Below are 19,965 nucleotides of genomic sequence, written 5' to 3'. Positions count from 1 at the left end.
GCAGCCGAAATTCATGATTTCATGGAAAGTCATGGCTGTTCTTGAAACATTCTAGCCAGTTTTAAGTGTTGTGAAAGCTGATTGCTAAATTTCCTACTTGTGTTCGTTTCCATGATCGACATATAAAGGATCAAGATGTTCTGTAATAAAACTATTAATATATCTCTAATAAAATAATGATCCATCTTTAGATTTCCACCGACTGCCAACACTTGTCTCAGATTTGACGCTTGTCCTTGCGTAGTGCCTATTTAAACTCATTCTAGACACTTTTTCACACCTGTAATTTACCCACTCGAATAACAACGAAGCCAAGCAGCAATTCAACAACTAATTTCTTTTTCCTCGACTCAGCATCATTTGACATATGTTTGAAAGAAATAGATCATATCCATCAGGTGTAAATTGCCCCAGATAAACGCCAGTTTTGTGATATAAAGTGTACTGTGTCAAGTGACTCAAAAAGTACCAATTTGGTGATATACAGTGCCCCAGATCAACACCAGTTTTGTCAGATACAGTGTCCGGTGTCACTTGCCGCAGATAAACACCAGTTTTATGAGATAAAGTGTCAGGTGTCAGTTGACCCAGATAAATGCCAATTTTGTGATATACAGTGCCCAAGACCAACACCACGTTTGTCAGATACAGTGTCAGGTGTCAATTGCCGCAGATAAACACCGACTTTGTGTGATAAAGTAACAGGTGTCAATTGCATTACGACTCCATGGCTTTAAACAAGTAACAGAAAGAAGCGAAACCAACACATTTACTAAAATCAACACACAAATTTATTCTCTAAATTATAAAGTTATAATTTAGGAGGAACTTACAGTATTGTGAATTAAATCCCAAATAATCCTAAATGTTCTATCACAGGTCTAAAAGTATAATGTTATGCATAAATTCCAATATTGATTGTGCTGATATACCAATAGCCTTGCTGTATCATAATGATATAATCCTGAATGTGTTTGAATGAATTCACTATAATCCAAAAGTAGTTTTTTGTCCAAATTGTCAGTGAGCACTTTGCAATTCCAATGAAAAATTTTAAATAAAAGATTCCTCTCAAATTATACCTGAACACAGCAGTAAATTGTTCTACAAACCGTACTTAAAGGATGAATGAATACGTTTGTAGACAAGAACCTTATATAAAAAGCTAAGACAAAATGAAATGACCAGAGTGTGGATCAAACTTTCGCTTCGAGAACATTCTAAGTTTCTAAAGAAAACAAGACAAAGTACCGAGATATCAGAAAACAGCATATTTATAACTTACAAACATGGCAAAAAGCAGGTACCTACAAAATCCTTCATCACGGACAAAGATCAAGCACATAATACAAACTAAATATACATAACAACTGCATCAAATCAGCACCAGTTTTGTGAAATAAGCGAGAGCAGCCAACTGTCGCAGACCAACACCAGTTTTGTTTGCTAAATTGTCATGTGTCAATGCTTCCAAATATAAATTGGCGCTGTGGTGTAGAGATGGATCTGAGCATGCGCTACATGACCTGGAGCAGCTGTATCTGCATATGTCGACACCAACAGCTACACAGCCACAATAAAAGAGCTTCAACATTTACCTATTACACGGATTTATTTTGAATGGAGACTCCCCACACCACCTCAAGAAATGTCTTTGTTAGGTTAACTGGTTTACTAATTATAATTGTCTTTCTAAAAATACTAGCATATAGTAATGCATTGTGATAAACATTCTGAAATACGGCAGATTTAGTTTGGAAATAGTTTAGTGAATATTTTTTGGTGGAAAATCAGACAGAAAAACACATTTCAAGGATATATTTTTATATTGCCATGCTTTCACGTTTACAGTGGCAACTGTTTCAATTATGTGTTCAATGAAATAATATATGAGCCTGCCTTTTTATGTGCCCCTGAGTTCTTTTTTACGGGTATTGGCTACAGATCCATTCATGAGTGCAACTAATTCATCAAACTGCTTTTTATGTGCCCCTGAGTTCTTTATTACGAGTATTGACTACAGATTCAGTCTTGAGTGCAACTACTACAACAAACGGCTTTTTCTGTGCCCCTGAATTCTTTTTTTACGGGTATTGGCTACAGATCCATTCATGAGTGCAACTAATTCATCAAACTGCAGAATAATTTACAACATCAATGTCATATGGAATCAAAGTGGAGAGAATGAACCTGTTGAAACATTTTGCTTACCTTTAAGTACAGTTGATAAATGTCGTACACGAGTATGGAGGTTACGGCTATTACTTCCGCTGACGCCGTTGACGTTACGGCCATGATAATCATCAATATCATCATAACCTCCCCAGCCTTGCCGAAAAGACGCTGTAATACTACGGGAAGCACCAGACCTGAATTGGTCAAGAATAGTGTAAATTTTCTAAACAGACTTTAAAAAAAAAACATTCTGATATATGTTTGAAACAATTTCAATATAAATGAAGCGTAAATTGTAGAATTAATTAACTCCCCACTTTCTTCGAACCTTTACTGAGTAGACTAGGTGGTGTAATTGAGCCCAACGACGGAACATAGCTAATATGCGGAACATTGGTAATATTTATAGTTTTCTTAAAAATCGTTTTGGTCTTATCTCCCCTTGACATAGATATACCTAGTTTTGAGATATGTCAACGTGTGCAGAAGAGATTAATCCTCATTCACATACCCCCAATAAATAATACTAATAAATAAATTAATAAATAAATAAAAATTATAAGAAAAGAAAAAATAAAAAAATGATCGTTTTTGGGAGAAAATTAGGCTTTTTTAGTTTCTTATTCTTTTAAATCGCCTAAGTTTACTTTCGTTGTGAAGATTCATCTGTATATGATTCCTTGAAAACTTAGACAAAAAGTGACTCACAACGAAAAAGTGACTCACAATGAAAAAGTGACTCAATGAAAAAGTGACTCACAATAATCCTGATTTTTGCGGCCATCTGACAAAAGGATCAGGTATGTACAAAGATCAGATCTGCTGGTCACATATTTCCATAAATGAATGTGTTTTTTGTACCTTATGTAACAATACATGCTCAGAAAGAGCACTTTAAAAAAATGATCATCTTAATGGTCTTTATTCACAAGTTTGACTGCATGCTCTTTAACTAACAGAAAAGAGCGAATACAAATATTGTAATAGAGCTTGCTAATACAAATATGAAGTGTTGATACTGAAGGCTTCATTTTGCAAGTTACAAATTAATATAATAGGCAATGAAACTTTGAGTGGGATGCTAACACCAAGGCAGATATTCATCAGACAGTGTCAGCAAATATAAAAAAAACACTTAATCAAAAAACAAGAAAACATTTAGTGGAACTGAGTATTACGAAACATATTCAAACAGAAAACGACTGTTCTCCGCACAAATTTAGGTTGGTTTGCAGTCTTATAAAGGAATATATGTACTTAACACATTACAATACAAAGGAATATATATATATATATATATATATATATATATATATATATATATATATATATATATATATATATATATATATATATATATATACACTTAGCACATTACAATACAAAGGAATATATGCACTAAACACATTTCATTACAAAGGAATATATTTACTTACCACATTACAATACAAAGTAATATATGTACTTAACACATTACAATACAAAAGAATATTTGTACTTAACACATTACAATGCAAAGGAATGTATGTACTTAACACATTACTATACAAAGGAATATATGTTCTTAACATATTACAATACAAATGAATATATGTACTTAACACATTACAATACAAAAGAATATTTGTACTTAACACACTACAATGCAAAGGAATGTATGTACTTAACACATTACTATACAAAGGAATATATGTTCTTAACATATTACAATACAAATGAATATATGTACTTAACACATTACATTACAAAGGAATATATGTACTTAACACATTACAATACTAAGGAATATATTTACTTAACACATTACAATATAAAGGAATATATGTACTTAACACACTAAAATGCAAAGGAATATATGTACTTAACACATTACTATACAAAGGAATATATGTACTTAACACACTAAAATGCAAAGGAATATATGTACTTAACACATTACTATACAAAGGAATATATGTTCTTAACATATTACAATACAAATGAATATATGTACTTAACACATTACATTACAAAGGAATATATGTACTTAACACATTACAATACTAAGGAATATATGTACTTAACACATTACAATACAAAGGAATATATGTACTTAACACATTAAAATACGCTAGTAAATAACTAAAAATGAGATTTTTTAAATCAGAAAGTTTCCAAAGCTAGATTTGGCTAGAGTACGTTTTAAACCCTTCCATTTGGAAACCACATTGGTGTAGCTGTGAAAAATATTTGCTTTGATTTAAAGCATAACAAAACCTTACTATATCCATTATATTTGGAAAAAAATAATTTTCTTGAGGTAAAATAAAAAAAATGATTTAAATTCAAAGTAAAATCACAGCCCCCTCCCCCAATAAAATGGTCAGTACCTCATCGAAGTTGGCCTTGTTATGTGTATGTTAATTGATGTTTACATTGTGAGCTATAAACTGTAATTAAAGTGGAATGATTAAGCGCACTCACTATAACTGACACTGCGAAAGATATCGTGCTGACACTAGACAGCTGATTGATAAAAAATATGAAGTAGTGATACTGAAGCCTACAATTCATTATTGATAAAAAATATGAAGTAGTGATACTGAAGCCTACAATTCATTAGCTATACTATTGATATAGGTTGTAGTGAATCTTTGAGTGCGATAATAACACCCGGGAAAGATATTTATCAGACACGGCCATTAAGCATAAAACACGCTCAACACAACGAGACAATGTTTAGTGGACTTGAGAAATTACGTAAAGGTCAGATAAAAAAAAAAACAACTGGGCCCCTGACCAACATAGTATGATCAGAGTCTTATAAAGAGTACTTGTACTTAACACTTCGACATACGATATGTAATATAGTATGATCCGAGTCTTACAAAGAGTACATGTACTTAACACATCGACATACGATTTGTAATATAGTATGATCCGAGTCTTACAAAGAGTACATGTACTTAACACATCGACATACGATATGTAATAACTTAAACATGACATATGAGATTAATTTTTTACTTTATTTCTTTCTTTTTAATTCGTTGAATTTTGGCCTGAATATATATTTCACAATATTCCATCTGACCACCGCGTTGGCAAACGTGACACGTGCCAAACATTTATTGAAGGATCATAAATATAATTATATTTATACGATTCAAATTTAATATGTGACAGATACCATCGTTTTGTGAAGAGAAGAAAAAATATTTTTTTATTTAATTATTAAGTAATGATTAATGAAAATACGTAGTTAACGTAATCAAAGTCGTAACAAGATTACTCGGGAATTTACCGTATTTCCTTCCTGACAGAAACAACTGAAGTACCGGTACAGGGAAAAGGTATAGCAATACGTGCCACCGGGGAAAAGAAATGCCGCTATAAACCGGTATTACTGGTATACGGGTAATACTGTGCACCAGTAAATTTAATTTCGCTCGTGAAATAGTTCCTTGTATAACCTCATTGACCAAATACATGTTCTATATATAGGCTTTAAATCTGGTATTATAAATATTGTTCTGATGCTCAGTTATGGCATTGGTATGGAAATGTAAACATACCCTTTACAATCACGTCAGACGTGGATATCAGCAGATGCAGAAAACCCAGAAGTGTTCCGAATGAGTCAGAATTTGTGCCTGTGGAAAATGACTAACTTATTTCCGTGTTTAACTCACAAATTACAGTAGTAAGATTCAGGTGAAAAGTTCAGGTTATTGTACTGGTTGTTGAAAGGTCGTCGACTGTTTTTTTCACTGCCAATATTAAATTATGCCGAATTCCGTGTTTGGCTCTGAAAGATAGCCGCCATATGAAGGTACCTTCTCACAACTCGTCCTTCTTTATGACAGGTCGCTGCCGCAAGGCTGTTTTGCCCCTAGGTCATTGAAACCTTAGTCCAGTGTCCTCGTATGGTTTTCTCCAGGTGACATTTTACAACTAAATTTAAACAGCTGTGGCGTTGTTTCATCTAATTCAAAAATAGGGGTGCAGTACATCGTATGCATCTATGGGACCCTCGTATTCCTTGACTCCTGCCTCGCATTTTCAGATCTCGTGCAATTTTTGTTGATAACTATATATAGCTATTTCATGACAATGATTACAAACTTTAACCATTATGAAAAAGACGTCATCGTTATGCGAATGTTGTCAATGGCTAGACATTTCGGAGGCGGATATTTTAATAGCTACCAGTTTATATTTTATTCCACTTTGAATATAGTAAATTCCCTATGAATAGCCGGGTCTACCTGTTGTTTACTACACATGTTATATTATAAATTTAGTAACTTCTAATTATGACTACGATTCTACGTTGTGAACTTTATGAACCTTCTAGAAGGTTATTTCCTATTAGGTAATAATTTTTTTAGAAAATGTTAATTGTGATATGAGGTAAGGTACAAGACTATATAATCTTGTTACTAGAAACATAATTCATCCGTGCTTTAAGATCTTGGGGGAATCAATTATATTATGTTGTGTCCAGTGACTCATTTGGGCTGGAATTCATTTCGTCCAATTATTTAATTCATGCGTTTCTTCTCTGGCAATATAAAGTGCTCTTCAAAAATAATATTCTTAGAATTAGAAACTTGAATTTATAGTGAAATTTCAACTAAGGATATATTATTGGATTGTATAATTGTGAACCAACAAAAGACTGTTGCTACATCAACTAGACACGGGCTACCACAGGTACACCAACACCTTCAGCGTTTGACTTAATTTGGATTTCCACCAAGGTTAATTCACAGCCTTGATAGTTTGACTTGTGTCTGTAATTCTAGGATTATCTGGGATTTAATTCGCAATACCGTAAGTTCCTTTTATTGACATTTTCACTTTGTATTCCATTAAATACATACATACATACATACATACATACATACATACATACATACATACATACATACATACATACATACATACATGCATGCATGCATGCATGCATGCATGCATGCATACATACATACATGCATACATACATACATACATACATACATACATGTACGTAAGTACGCACGCACGTACATACATATATACAAGCATAAATACATACATACATACATACATACATACATACATACATACATACATACATACATACATACATACATACATACATACATGCATGCATGCATGCATGCATGCATGCATGCATACATACATACATGCATACATACATACATACATACATACATACATGTACGTAAGTACGCACGCACGTACATACATATATACAAGCATAAATACATACATACATACATACATACATACATACATACATACATACACACACAATTACAGACACATACATACATACATGCATGCATGCATACACACACACACATACAATGCATGCATACATACATACATACATACATACATACATACATACATGCATGCATGCATGCATGCATGCATGCATACATACATACATACATACATACATACATACATACATACATACATACATACATATATACATACATACACGTACGTAAGTACGCAAGCACGTACATACATATATACAAGCATAAATACATACATACATACATACATACATACTTACATATATACATACACGTACGCAAGTACGCACGCACGTACATACATATATACAAACATAAATACATACAAGCATAAATACATACATAAATACATACATACATACATACATACATACATACATACATACATACATACATACATACATACATATATACTTACTTATTCTGGACCACTTACCAGCATTTACGTCTTCCTCTGAGATTAGTGGCGAGTTTTGTCTGGCGCTGAGTGCGATGTATGCGAGACCCATGCTAGTTGCCAGGGCGAACGGTACTGCGAACCAGGTCAAGCCCCCGGATAGAAATCCCAGAACACCCTGTCGAGGCTTGGCCGCCACGCTGCTTTGCCAATATGACTGGTCCACGTTTGAAGTCCCAAAGGCGCCTGAAATAAAACGATGTTATTAACGAAGGCTTGGTTACGAGGTAAACCGCTACGCAATTAATGCACTGGTGTGAAATTATATCAGTTCTGTAAATTTACCATGATTGGAATCGTGATTAAATTCTCGTATTGCTGAAGTAATTATCGCCACATTTTCAGCTACTTTTTTGTTTAAAGTACATCATTAAGAATGGCTAGTAACACCATCGTCGCTACCATTCTACAACGAAGAAAAGAAAACACATAGCAACGTTTTACTGCACTCTGCCAAATGATAAATAATTGTAAGGATGAAATTAATGCTAGAATTATGGACAAGTATTAATTTCACTTTAACAATGAATCAATAATGAAAATGTATTATTATTATGTGACGCATCATTTCAACACGGAATCTGCATTTCCCAACAAAATCAAATGCCAACTTTGCCTTGATCTCCGCATAAATTGAATTCCATTTTCCCGTTTTGTACTGTGAAAAGACATGTAAATCAAAGTCTCTGTACCTAGAGGCAGATTTCACAAATCTGGTCAGTCTTTCTGTCCCCAAGGAACTTACTCACGCTATGTGTAATTTAATTCGTCGATATTGTCATAAAGCTTGGACCAAACGTGCAATATTTCTGGTAAAGACTACCAAGAGCAAATGCCTGTGGTAGATGAACGGTCTAGCAAACAAAATTGCGTGTATGTGATAAATAATACAAATGGTTTATCAGTGTTGTGTGTTTACTATTATCCTTTCGAATGAGATTTATTTCTTTCAAACGTCGCTACAGAAAAGTTCACTTAATGTTGTGTTTCTGTCTAAATTCCAAATAAAGAACTATGAATAAAAATTGGACTAGATAGTGAGCACCAGATAGTGAAAGTAACTTACTGTCTTCACTATGATGAAAGCCGGCTTTCGACGACATGTTTTGAATTATAATCTAACCGGTGATATCACTAAATATCAACTGTTATAATGTACAGGCTTTTTGTATATCGAAGAGGTGACGGCAGACTGCAGTGGAAAACTATCCTTTTCGCCGAGTCCTTAGAAAGCGAGTTTTATTCTTTTGTGACATCGTCCCTTTGTAAGAGCTTGCTCATCTTTTTTAAACGTTTTGGATGCTTTGTGGAAATATCTTAATTAATGGCATATATCTGCATTTATCCGGTTGGCTATCAGCAAGTATATACATATGCATTTAAACTGATTGGCTATCAGCAAGTATATACGCATTCATTTAAGCTGATTGGCTATCAGTAAGTATATACAAATGCATTTAAGTTTAACAGAAATTGATGATAGAACATTTGATACAAACAATAAAACAAATCTACCGCGTCTACAAACAAAACTGCAGATATACTGTATACTTACGTATACACACACGCACAAAAACACACACACATGACCATGCTCGTTCATGTATACATACACACACACATGCCCATGTATTCATGTATACATATATACACTTACACATCCGAGATATGTGTGTACATGTACCCATACACGAGCACACACACAAACACACATACGAACGCACATCTTTGCATGCATGTATACATGGAGTATAATACAACATAAGTATACAACACGTCAATGTGTAACCCGTAAAAGACATCAAGCAGGCACGTGTGCTAAAATGCAAGCTATTTCGGAGAAGACACATAAGTATCATCAATATATAAGCAGTATTCAAAATGCTTTTCTAAGTAGTATCATCGGAACATTTTATACAAAATACGAAAAGAAAGTAATAACTGCATGAATCAATGAAATTAAGATGATACGAAAGTAACAGCGACAGTAATTAAAAAAAAATAGTTAAAAACAAATTAACTAAATACTTTTAAATAGGTTCATCATATTATTATGTTACATTAGTGCTGGATGAACATAATTCCTAGATTTCTCACCCAGGCAGATTTCTTTGAATTGAAAAGTTTCATAAACTTCAACACCCTCAAGCTTTTCCAAAAATAATAATTAATATACTTCTTTCTTCAAATAACATTGGCCTTTTAAAGAAAGACTAATACTTCCAGCATCTTCCAGCACGTTGCAAAAAAGTCTTTGATCCATCGTAGTCGGGTGCATTGTGTTCTCTTCCATCTCCCTGATTTAATATGCAAAATATGGGCAGAGATCCTTGTTTTTGAAATATGGTCACTGCTGCTATATCCAAATATTCATTGTAGACAAAATGGGATGAAATATACATATATATATATATATATATATATATATATATATATATATATATATATATATATATATATATATATATATATATATATATATATATATATATATATATATATATATATATATATAATTTAGCTGTTGATGATTTATAGGTTACTAGGGAAAATATGAACGGGCTTTATTTCGGAATAATACTGCACGATCTTTGGGACCGCATTATTATTCCGAGAGAAAACAAAAACGAGTTTAAATGCAGTAACCTTGTTATTTTATACTCGTTTTATTATTTTACCTAAAGCTTAATTATAAAATACACTACAAGAAACAACATAATTCAACTTATGCTGTACTGAAAAATAAATACACAAACGTAGATTACCTATACATAGTAACAATATTAATGCGCACATAGCACCTCTCTTCGACCTTTGAACTTCGTCGCGCGCTCAAAAGTAGTTTTAAATGAATTGTCATTTTGGTCTAATTAAAATTGAATTTTAGAGTCATATTGTGGATAAATAAGCACTGGAACACCCTTTCCATTTAATCTGGAATTGATGGACTTTGTATTTATGTTCATCCAACTCAATTCTGCTTTTCTGACTATGATAATCAATTCAGTGTAATAAGAAGAATGCGATTTCAGTTAGAAATGTACTTGACATTCCAGTATAGTTTCGGCGTGTATCACTTGCATCTCACTGTTGCACTGATCCCAGCTATGACATGTATAATCAGTGCCGGATTTAGGACAAATGAGGCCCTGTGCTAGTTAAGTTATGAGGCCCCTTACTTGGGCCCTGAAAGAGGTAGGCCCGGTAGGCCTACACAGGTAGTCAGGCATACATACTTAGGGCCCTGAAAGAGGTAGGCCCGGTAGGCCTACACAGGTAGTCAGGCATACATACTCAGGAAGTTTAGGACGTTCTGACTTTTGAAAAACATTTGAAAAATTCATCGTAAAATTTTTTTTGCCAGGAAGATGGGGCCCCCTGGCCAACGGGGCCCTGTGCTTAAGCACACATAAGCACAATGGTAAATCCGGTACTGTGTATAATACAGTGTGTTTTCTATCGCAAGCCTAACATTGTATCAAAATAGTTACACGGAGAAAATTGCAAAGCAGCTGTTATGTGACAGTCCATTTAGACAGCGGAAAAATACTTTTGCGTCGTCTTCGCTTATTGGCTCTGAGGCTTTTAGTTTCCTACCAAAACCTTCAGCTGCATTTTCTTCTAGAATCGAGTATTTTGACAGACTTGTAAAATGTACGTCTCTGATAGATATGTGACAGCCCTTGACATCAATATGCTTTACTATGCTACATTTATATAGAGCTTAGGGAGCACTGATCATAATCTGAACCATCCTATTCGCGATAAGATACGAATATTTTCTCCTGAACATTTTCAATTACTGCGACTCTCACGTTTGTTGTTGACATTGTGAATATCACGTTTATTCGTGTGCCTGTTTGAAAGTTTATTTTCTGACTCAGTGAACTGGTCCACGTCGTTAGTTATATCGTCTATACTTTCAAATGGACGAAACAACTTGTTTAGTTTGTTTACAAACAAATCTAATCAACTAAAACCTAAAGACTCTGCTGCATGAGTGTACATGGTTTATTTACAAAGTAGTTTCTAATACACTATCCTATTTTAGGCACACGTATCAAGGTGTTCAGTATCATAAAATGCTGCACGGTTCTAACAAGGTAAAGTTAACGGATACGAAAACGAGCATGTAATAATCTCTGATTCTTAATTGCCAATATTGGATAAAATGGTCATCTAGCTGTTGCTTGACCAAAATTAAAAATAAAATCTTTCTTATAACAGTTTGATTTAACCACACTTCCCCAGACCAAGAGTATGTAATAAATGCGGAACTAATGATGTCCAATGTTTTGTCCAAGACGACTTTGAAAGTTGGTAAGCATTCCGTTTTATATGACAGATATATATATTTTGTATTATCCAAGGAGATAAGCTTAGTAAAATATATAAGAATGGGACAATATATATTGATCTTTATTGATGTATATCCCATTTCACCATGTATAAAATAATAATAATTTGATAATATATATTGATCATTAAGAATGCTGAGTAAAAATTTTAACCCCAAGAAGAATTTTCGCAAACATTTATGTACATTAGTTCAACAGCATCTCTTCAATAAATCCCCATGCTTCAAAATCATAATTAAAAATTAGTGGAATTAATGCGTAAAGCATTGCACATTTTTCCTTTGGAGGCACGTTTCCAAACTTGTATGAATATTTATCAATTATAAATAACGTCTCCTGAAGCTTGTGCACCAAACGTTTATTGATCAAGTGTGAAAGAACATCTTGTTAAAACGATTCAAAAGCATACAAATTTAAATACAACCTCTAACTCCGAAATTTTTTAAACGAATAAATTAACGTCTGCTATTCTTCCTCCCTTAAGGAATAAATTGTTTTATGGTTGTATCAACTCATTGGAACAGTGTGTGTGTGTGTGTGTGTAATTTCCATAAAACAACATTTCCACTGGAACTGGGCGCCAGAGCCAAGTTTTCGGGGGAGGGAGATGGTGGCAGAATGTCTTGCTACGTCACTGTATTAACTTTAAAGTGCCACTTGTCATCATATGTCTCAGAGTACTTAGGCTCTTTTGGATATCATATTTTGACATAGAGAGTATAAACAGATCATCATAAATTCATAAAAAGTTATTGCACCGAAGAAATAGTGTGAGTAAAAATCTGTTTAGCTTGGTATCACCTCAGAGTTAAATCGGGTTTGTTTGGTGTTAAATCAGAAATAAGTGTCAATGGTCGCAAAGGTCAACTGTTGGTCAGTTATGTCTTAAACTTCATCGGTGAGTCACTTATTGCCATCAGGATGCAAGATATGTTTCGGTCAAATATTTTATTTTGATCGTATGCTCGAAGTTTCAAAACTAAATAATAGTAGAAAAACAAGGCAAGAAACCTCCACTTTAAAATACGCATGTCATTGTGACGTTGACGTACCTGAGAGTATCATCATTTTATACATATTACAGTGTTTTTAAAAGGGTGATGTATCATTTTATACATATTACAGTGTTTTTAAAAGGATAATGCATCATTTTATACATATTACAGTGTTTTTAAAAGGGTAATGCATCATTTTATACATATTACAGTGTTTTTAAAAGGGTAATATATCATTTTATACATATTATAGTGTTTTTAAAAGGTAATGTACCATTTTATACATATTACAGTGTTTTTAAAAGGATAATGCATCATTTTATACATATTACAGTGCTTTTAAAAGGGTAATATATCATTTTATACATATTACAGTGTTTTTAAAAGGATAATGTATCATTTTATACATATTACAGTGTTTTTAAAAGGGTAATGTATCATTTCTATACATAGATGAGAAGGGTCACAAATTTAGAGAACGAATCCTGCATTGTTTAGAATAAAAAGGAATTGCGTTCTATTAAATAGAGAAGATCAGAAAGGTCAGTAAGATATCAGCCATTTCAATGCTGTTTAATTCTATAATCGAGACCTCTTTAATTCTTTAATCGTATTAATGCCTTATGTGAATACATCCTGATGCCTTGGTACCGAGACCTCTTTAATTCTTTAATCCTATTATTACCTTATGCGAATACATCCTGATGCCTTCGTACCGAGATCTACTCTTTAATTCTTTAATCGTACTATTGCCTTTTATGAATACATCCTGATGCCTTCGTACCGAGATCTACTCTTTAATTCTTTAATCGTATTATTACCTTATGTGAATACATCCTGATGCCTTCGCACCGAAACCTCTTTAATTCTTTATTCATATTATTGCCTTATGTGAATACATCCTGATGCATTCGTACCGAGATCTACTCTTTAATTCTTTAATCGTACTATTGCCTTATATGAATACATCCTGATGCCTTCGTACCGAGATCTACTCTTTAATTTTTTAATCGTATTATTACCTTATGTGAATACATCCTGATGCCTTCGTACCGAAACCTCTTTAATTCTTTATTCGTATTATTACCTTATGTGAATACATCCTGATGCCTTCGTACCGAAACCTCTTTAATTCTTTTATTCGTAGTATTGCCTTATGTGAATACATCCTGATGCCTTCATACCGAGACATCTTTAATTCTACCATCGTAATTTTGCCTTGTGTGAATACATCTTTATGCCTTTGTACCAAGACATACTCATCTGCCACGCAAAAGCCTAACTCATATTAAAAGATCAAATTTTTTTTTACCGCATATTCTTTCAAAACTCGCCGATCTTTTAACGTAGTCTAGTGTATCTTTTAACGTACTCTATTGCATTTTTTAATGTACTCTATTGTATGTTGTAATGTACTCTAGTTTATCTTCTGCTGCAGCAGACAATTAAATGTATATTCTATTATTAATGGGTAGTACGCTAATAAAACATATTCGATGACTGAATATGTAAATCACAATTATATCGAGTTGTCAGCAATCATGTTATTTATGGCGGAAATCATAGTTAATATTCACTCTTGTATAAAATCAACGGACTCACTATATGACGCAGAGTATAAAATCAGCTGACTCACTATGTGACGCACAGTATAAAATCAACTGACTCACTATATGACGCAGAGTATAAAATCAACTGACTCACTATATGACGCACAGTATAAAATCAACGGACTCACTGTATGTCTCATATTATAAAATCAACGGACTCACTCGTTCGGTTCCTTCTTCTTAGGCACGTGTAAATTCTTGCAGATAATCTCTCTGTAATCAGACCTTTATATGTGTATTAAGATCAATTTTGTCTTCAATTAGGCTGCCTACTTGTGTTTTGGTATATATTGATCACTTTTGTCAACATATGATATAAACAAGAACGACAGTGAAATGACTACCTCTCACATAAATCAAAATACGAATTTAACTGTACAAAATTCCTATTTTCCGGTAGGCTGACGTGATGCAAATATATGCTATATCTCATCTTTGATCGAATCCATGGATTCAGAAAAAAAATCGAATCTGCAAATCAAAACATGTTACCTAGCCATTTCAGATTGTGCGTTTTCTTCAATATGCTTCACGACCCAGATCGGACCTTTTTGACTAGGTCAAAATCTGAAAACTCACCTCAAATTAATGAACAAGGAAACCGTTTTGGAAAAACAAAATGGCCATTATCTAGCATTGCGTCCATTCTTAACTTCGTTTTTAGCACTAGTGACACACTGAATTCAAATCAGCTTGATTGATAATCCCTAATATCTCTGTTGCGTAAGGCACTCATTCCAACAGCCTTCTGTTGAACAAATTGTATGAAAATCGCACATAATACTACACGTAACAAATACGAGGTCATTCTTGGGATTAAAGAAAATTGGCCGATACGGTATAATACTACACGTAACAAATACGAGGTTATTCTTGGGATTAAAGAAAATTGGCCGATAAAATATAATAGTATGCAAGATCCTATGACTTACTTGTCATGGTGATCAGTCCAAACATTAACCCTGACTGGGATAAAATTGTCAGGTAGCTATGGTCTTTGTTTCCCTCGGGTCCCTCACTACATGATAGGTACTTGTACACATTTTCTATGTTTCCTGAAAAATAATAATAATAATAATCATCATCATCATCATCATCATCATCATTTCATCTGATCAGTTGTGGAATCCAAGACTCAATGAGATGGAAAGATATTTCAACGCTCGTACGAGGCCGAAATATATCAAGCTAAGATGACGATAACGACGATGATGACTATCGTTACTATTGCCATCGCCATGGTTGAAGTTTTAGTAGTAACATTAACATAAACATTAGGACAGTCCATAGTAGTCGTTACATTTTTAATGTTGACAACTGCAGTACCTCAATGAAAAGAAAGCCGACTTGACGAAGACAAATAATGATCATGACGACGAGAACGATGACGATGAGAACGACGAATAAAATATTGTCCAGACATTTTTTCCAAATCGTTATCTGACTAATTAGCTATTGTGAACAGCTATGAACGAATCATACCTTGCTTCTGTCATGACATTTTTAAAAAACGAAAAGTGTTTATCTTTCTGAGAACGAAAATGTGCCAGTGCCAGATTACCCATTAAGCACACTAAGCACGTGCTTAAGGCACCAGCCCAGCAGGGGCCCCAGAAAGGGTTCAGATTAATTGTTGTTGATAAAACTGAATGAATTATATATTACCATTTCGATTTGCATGTGCGAGTATTTTGATTTGGAATGATGGCAACACTGGTATTTTCCAACCTTACTAGTTTTTTATATTTGTTTTTATTTTATTTCTTTTTAAATTTATTTATTTATTTATTTATTTATTTATTTATTTATTTATTAATCCGGCACTGGAAAGTGCTATATAATAACCAAACGGAAAGAAGAAAAATTCAACGACTTTAATAGCTTGATGTTTGACGTTTGTATCAATGTAAGAAGACTTGCATTAATCAGTAAACTGCATTTCACTCAAACACACAATATGATTTTTATGAGAAAATACAAGCAAAACAAGCATTCAAGGCATGGTGAATAAAAATATGTTGGCCTAAAAGTACATTAGTTAAATAATGAAATGAAGACAGGAGAAATTAAGACATTAATAATTAAGAATTAAATACATTTAGGATATTAGTCCAATTACATGTCAAACATTAGGAAATGACAAAATTGTACAGATTTCTTAAAGCTCATTATACAGTGAAGCAATTAAACCTAATAACGTGGCTTGGCAAACAATTTTCTAATATCACTTAGTTACGTACAGTCCAGAAACGTGATGCCACTATGATGAATGTGTGAAACACACTCATCTCTAATGTCCGAGAGACAACAATAAAAAACACGATCTTTATTGGCATGCTTTCGACCTTCCTCCAGATTCAAGCAATTATTAATGATTTGAATTTAAAAAGCTATACAAATATCATAGCAATCTGATAGATTCAATAATAATAATAATAATAATAATAATAATACTAATAATAATAATGATAATAATGATAATAATAATACTAATACTAATACTAATAATAATAGTAATAATAATAATAATTTTGACCACAGTCCACATATATTCACAATTTCACAAAAAAGCAAAACCAATTAAAACTTTAATACAGCGGCCGATTCATAAGTCTTGAGTCGCGACTGTGCGAATAACCATACAGTATTCATAAGTCTTGAGTCGCGACTGTGCGAATAACCATACAGTATTCCTAAGTCTTGAGTCGCGACTGTGCGAATAACCATACAGTATTCCTAAGTCTTGAGTCGCGACTGTGCGAATAACCATACAGTATTCCTAAGTCTTGAGTCGCGACTGTGCGAATAACCATACAGTATTCCTAAGTCTTGAGTCGCGACTGTGCGAATAACCATACAGTATTCATAAGTCTTGAGTCGCGACTGTGCGAATAACCATACAGTATTCATAAGTCTTGAGTCGCGACTGTGCGAATAACCATACAGTATTCCTAAGTCTTGAGTCGCGACTGTGCGAATAACCATACAGTATTCCTAAGTCTTGAGTCGCGACTGTGCGAATAACCATACAGTATTCCTAAGTCTTGAGTCGCGACTGTGCGAATAACCATACAGTATTCCTAAGTCTTGAGTCGCGACTGTGCGAATAACCATACAGTATTCATAAGTCTTGAGTCGCGACTGTGCGAATAACCATACAGTATTCGAAATTCTATTTCACTATCACCCGCTCCTTATGGTTATGAGCAGTATAGTGTGACACATGTGGTCTAGTGGGGTGGGTAAGGGAATCAACAGTAGACCGCCATCGTTATAGATTTATTTTGATCTGGAGAATATCCTATATTTGAAATGTTTATAGGCTTAAATTTACGGGTCTGTTTGTCAGGAAATATAACATTGTAATATCATGTAGCTGTTTGGGTAACAGGGCCCCGGGTGGCCGAGTGGTCTAAAGCAATCGCCTTTCTGGTGGTTCTTAACGGGATATTCACGGGTTCTTCCTCCATCAGTAATACTGGCCTAACAAGCGATGAAGAAAATGGGTTGAACCCAAAACGATAACAAGAACAGCTAGTTGGCCTGTAATAGAAATTTAACAATAAGGGTATAATAGTTGATTTCAAAATATAGCACTCACGACCCCGAAGTGACACTCTGTACCCATACTTGACTTTGATATGGTAATGGCACTCTGGACCCAACGGGAATTTAACATGGGAATGCCACGACGCGAATTTAACATAGGAATGCAACGACGGGAATTTAACATGGGAATGATACGACGGGAATTTAACATAGGAATGCCACGAAGGGAATTTAACATGGGAATACCACGAAGGGAATTTAACATGGGAATACCACGACGGGAATTCAACATGGGAATGCCACGAAGGGAATTTAACATAGGAATGCCACGACGGGGCATAATGAGACTTTACCATGGAAATGTTACTATTGCCTATTACAGAAATTTAACATATTAGAACTTTCTGCCCTCCAACAGGAAAGATAACGTTACAAACGTCCATAGGTTTGACATACATTTTGACTGACCAGTACCTACTGACATACATTTTGACTGACCAGTACCTATTGACATACATTTTGACTGACCAGTACCTATTGATCTAGTGTTCAGTACCCAGGTATGTACTATCAACATCCCAAATGTACTATTCAAAACATATTTTGTCCCCCTACAATGTCCGTGCAATTCCTGTGTAAAAACAAAGTAAAATCTTTTCGCCCTTTTCTTAAGGAAGATTACCATTTATTTATCACTCATAATTTGTACAGCCGTAGAAATGCTAGTGCACATGGAGTAATTGAAAACAGAAAATGCAGAATTGATAGATGAATAAACATACATGCAACGAGGAAATGACTTTCTTTTTACAAAAACGAACATATAGACTGCATGAAGTCCAAGTAGATTTTATATTGGTTCTGTTTTAAATTTAAGATTTTTACTATAATTATATGTTAGAGGTAAAAAGTAATTTTTTTAAAAATACGGTCATTGTCATTTTTAAACCAGCCAAAATGTGTTTTATTTGTTGGCTTTATTTATTTTAGTTTGGGTGACAGATGTTGCAAATAACCTAGATTTTGTGCAATGAGCAACATATTTATCTAAGGTTAGTTCTCTTTGTTTACTGTTCGATGAATGAAAATATTGTACAGAATATAAGTTACATTAGCTGCCTTGTTAATATTTGCGTGACAAAAAAAATTCTTTGAAAATTATGACTTTTTTCTTAAGGTTTTCTTTTTTTGTGGGCACCTCGAAAGCTCCCAGCTATATTAGCTGGTAACCGTTGAGGTGTCCCCCCCTCCCATGTGGAAGTTTTTTAAAGGCATGTATATGTATATGTTACCCTCTAAGGTCTGTGGTTTTGTATTTCAGTAAAAAAAGATCAATAAGAATTTTGTTGCACAAATTTATTTAGATTTGTTTGTTAATTAGGGTTTTATTGTTCCTTACTGGTATTTGTTGATGTACCCTGACAGGATCCAATACATTTGTGTGGGTCGTACTCCCTGCCAGAGACATGGTCTTCAAGTTTGAAAACAGCAAAGCAGAGAATCTTTGTG

General features: G+C 33.8%; 1 protein-coding gene across 1 annotated transcript in view; it reads right to left on the bottom strand.

Annotated features, from left to right (window-relative positions):
- Nucleotides 1-19,965, bottom strand: part of LOC149771763 (uncharacterized) — a 76,684-nt gene that overhangs the window by 31,339 nt on the left and 25,380 nt on the right. The window contains exons 6-8 of the mRNA XM_089948161.1: nucleotides 15,840-15,962; nucleotides 7,924-8,130; nucleotides 2,212-2,369 (exon numbers count right to left, since the gene is read on the bottom strand). Of these exons, the coding sequence (XP_089804287.1) occupies nucleotides 2,212-2,369; nucleotides 7,924-8,130; nucleotides 15,840-15,962 (488 nt within the window). The remainder of the gene's footprint in view (nucleotides 1-2,211; nucleotides 2,370-7,923; nucleotides 8,131-15,839; nucleotides 15,963-19,965) is intronic.

Source organism: Sinohyriopsis cumingii, unplaced genomic scaffold, assembly GCF_028554795.1.
Source record: "Sinohyriopsis cumingii isolate HCF-2022 unplaced genomic scaffold, ASM2855479v2 utg001673l, whole genome shotgun sequence".
NCBI lineage: Eukaryota > Metazoa > Mollusca > Bivalvia > Unionida > Unionidae > Sinohyriopsis > Sinohyriopsis cumingii.
This window is presented reverse-complemented; position numbering and strand designations above follow the sequence as displayed.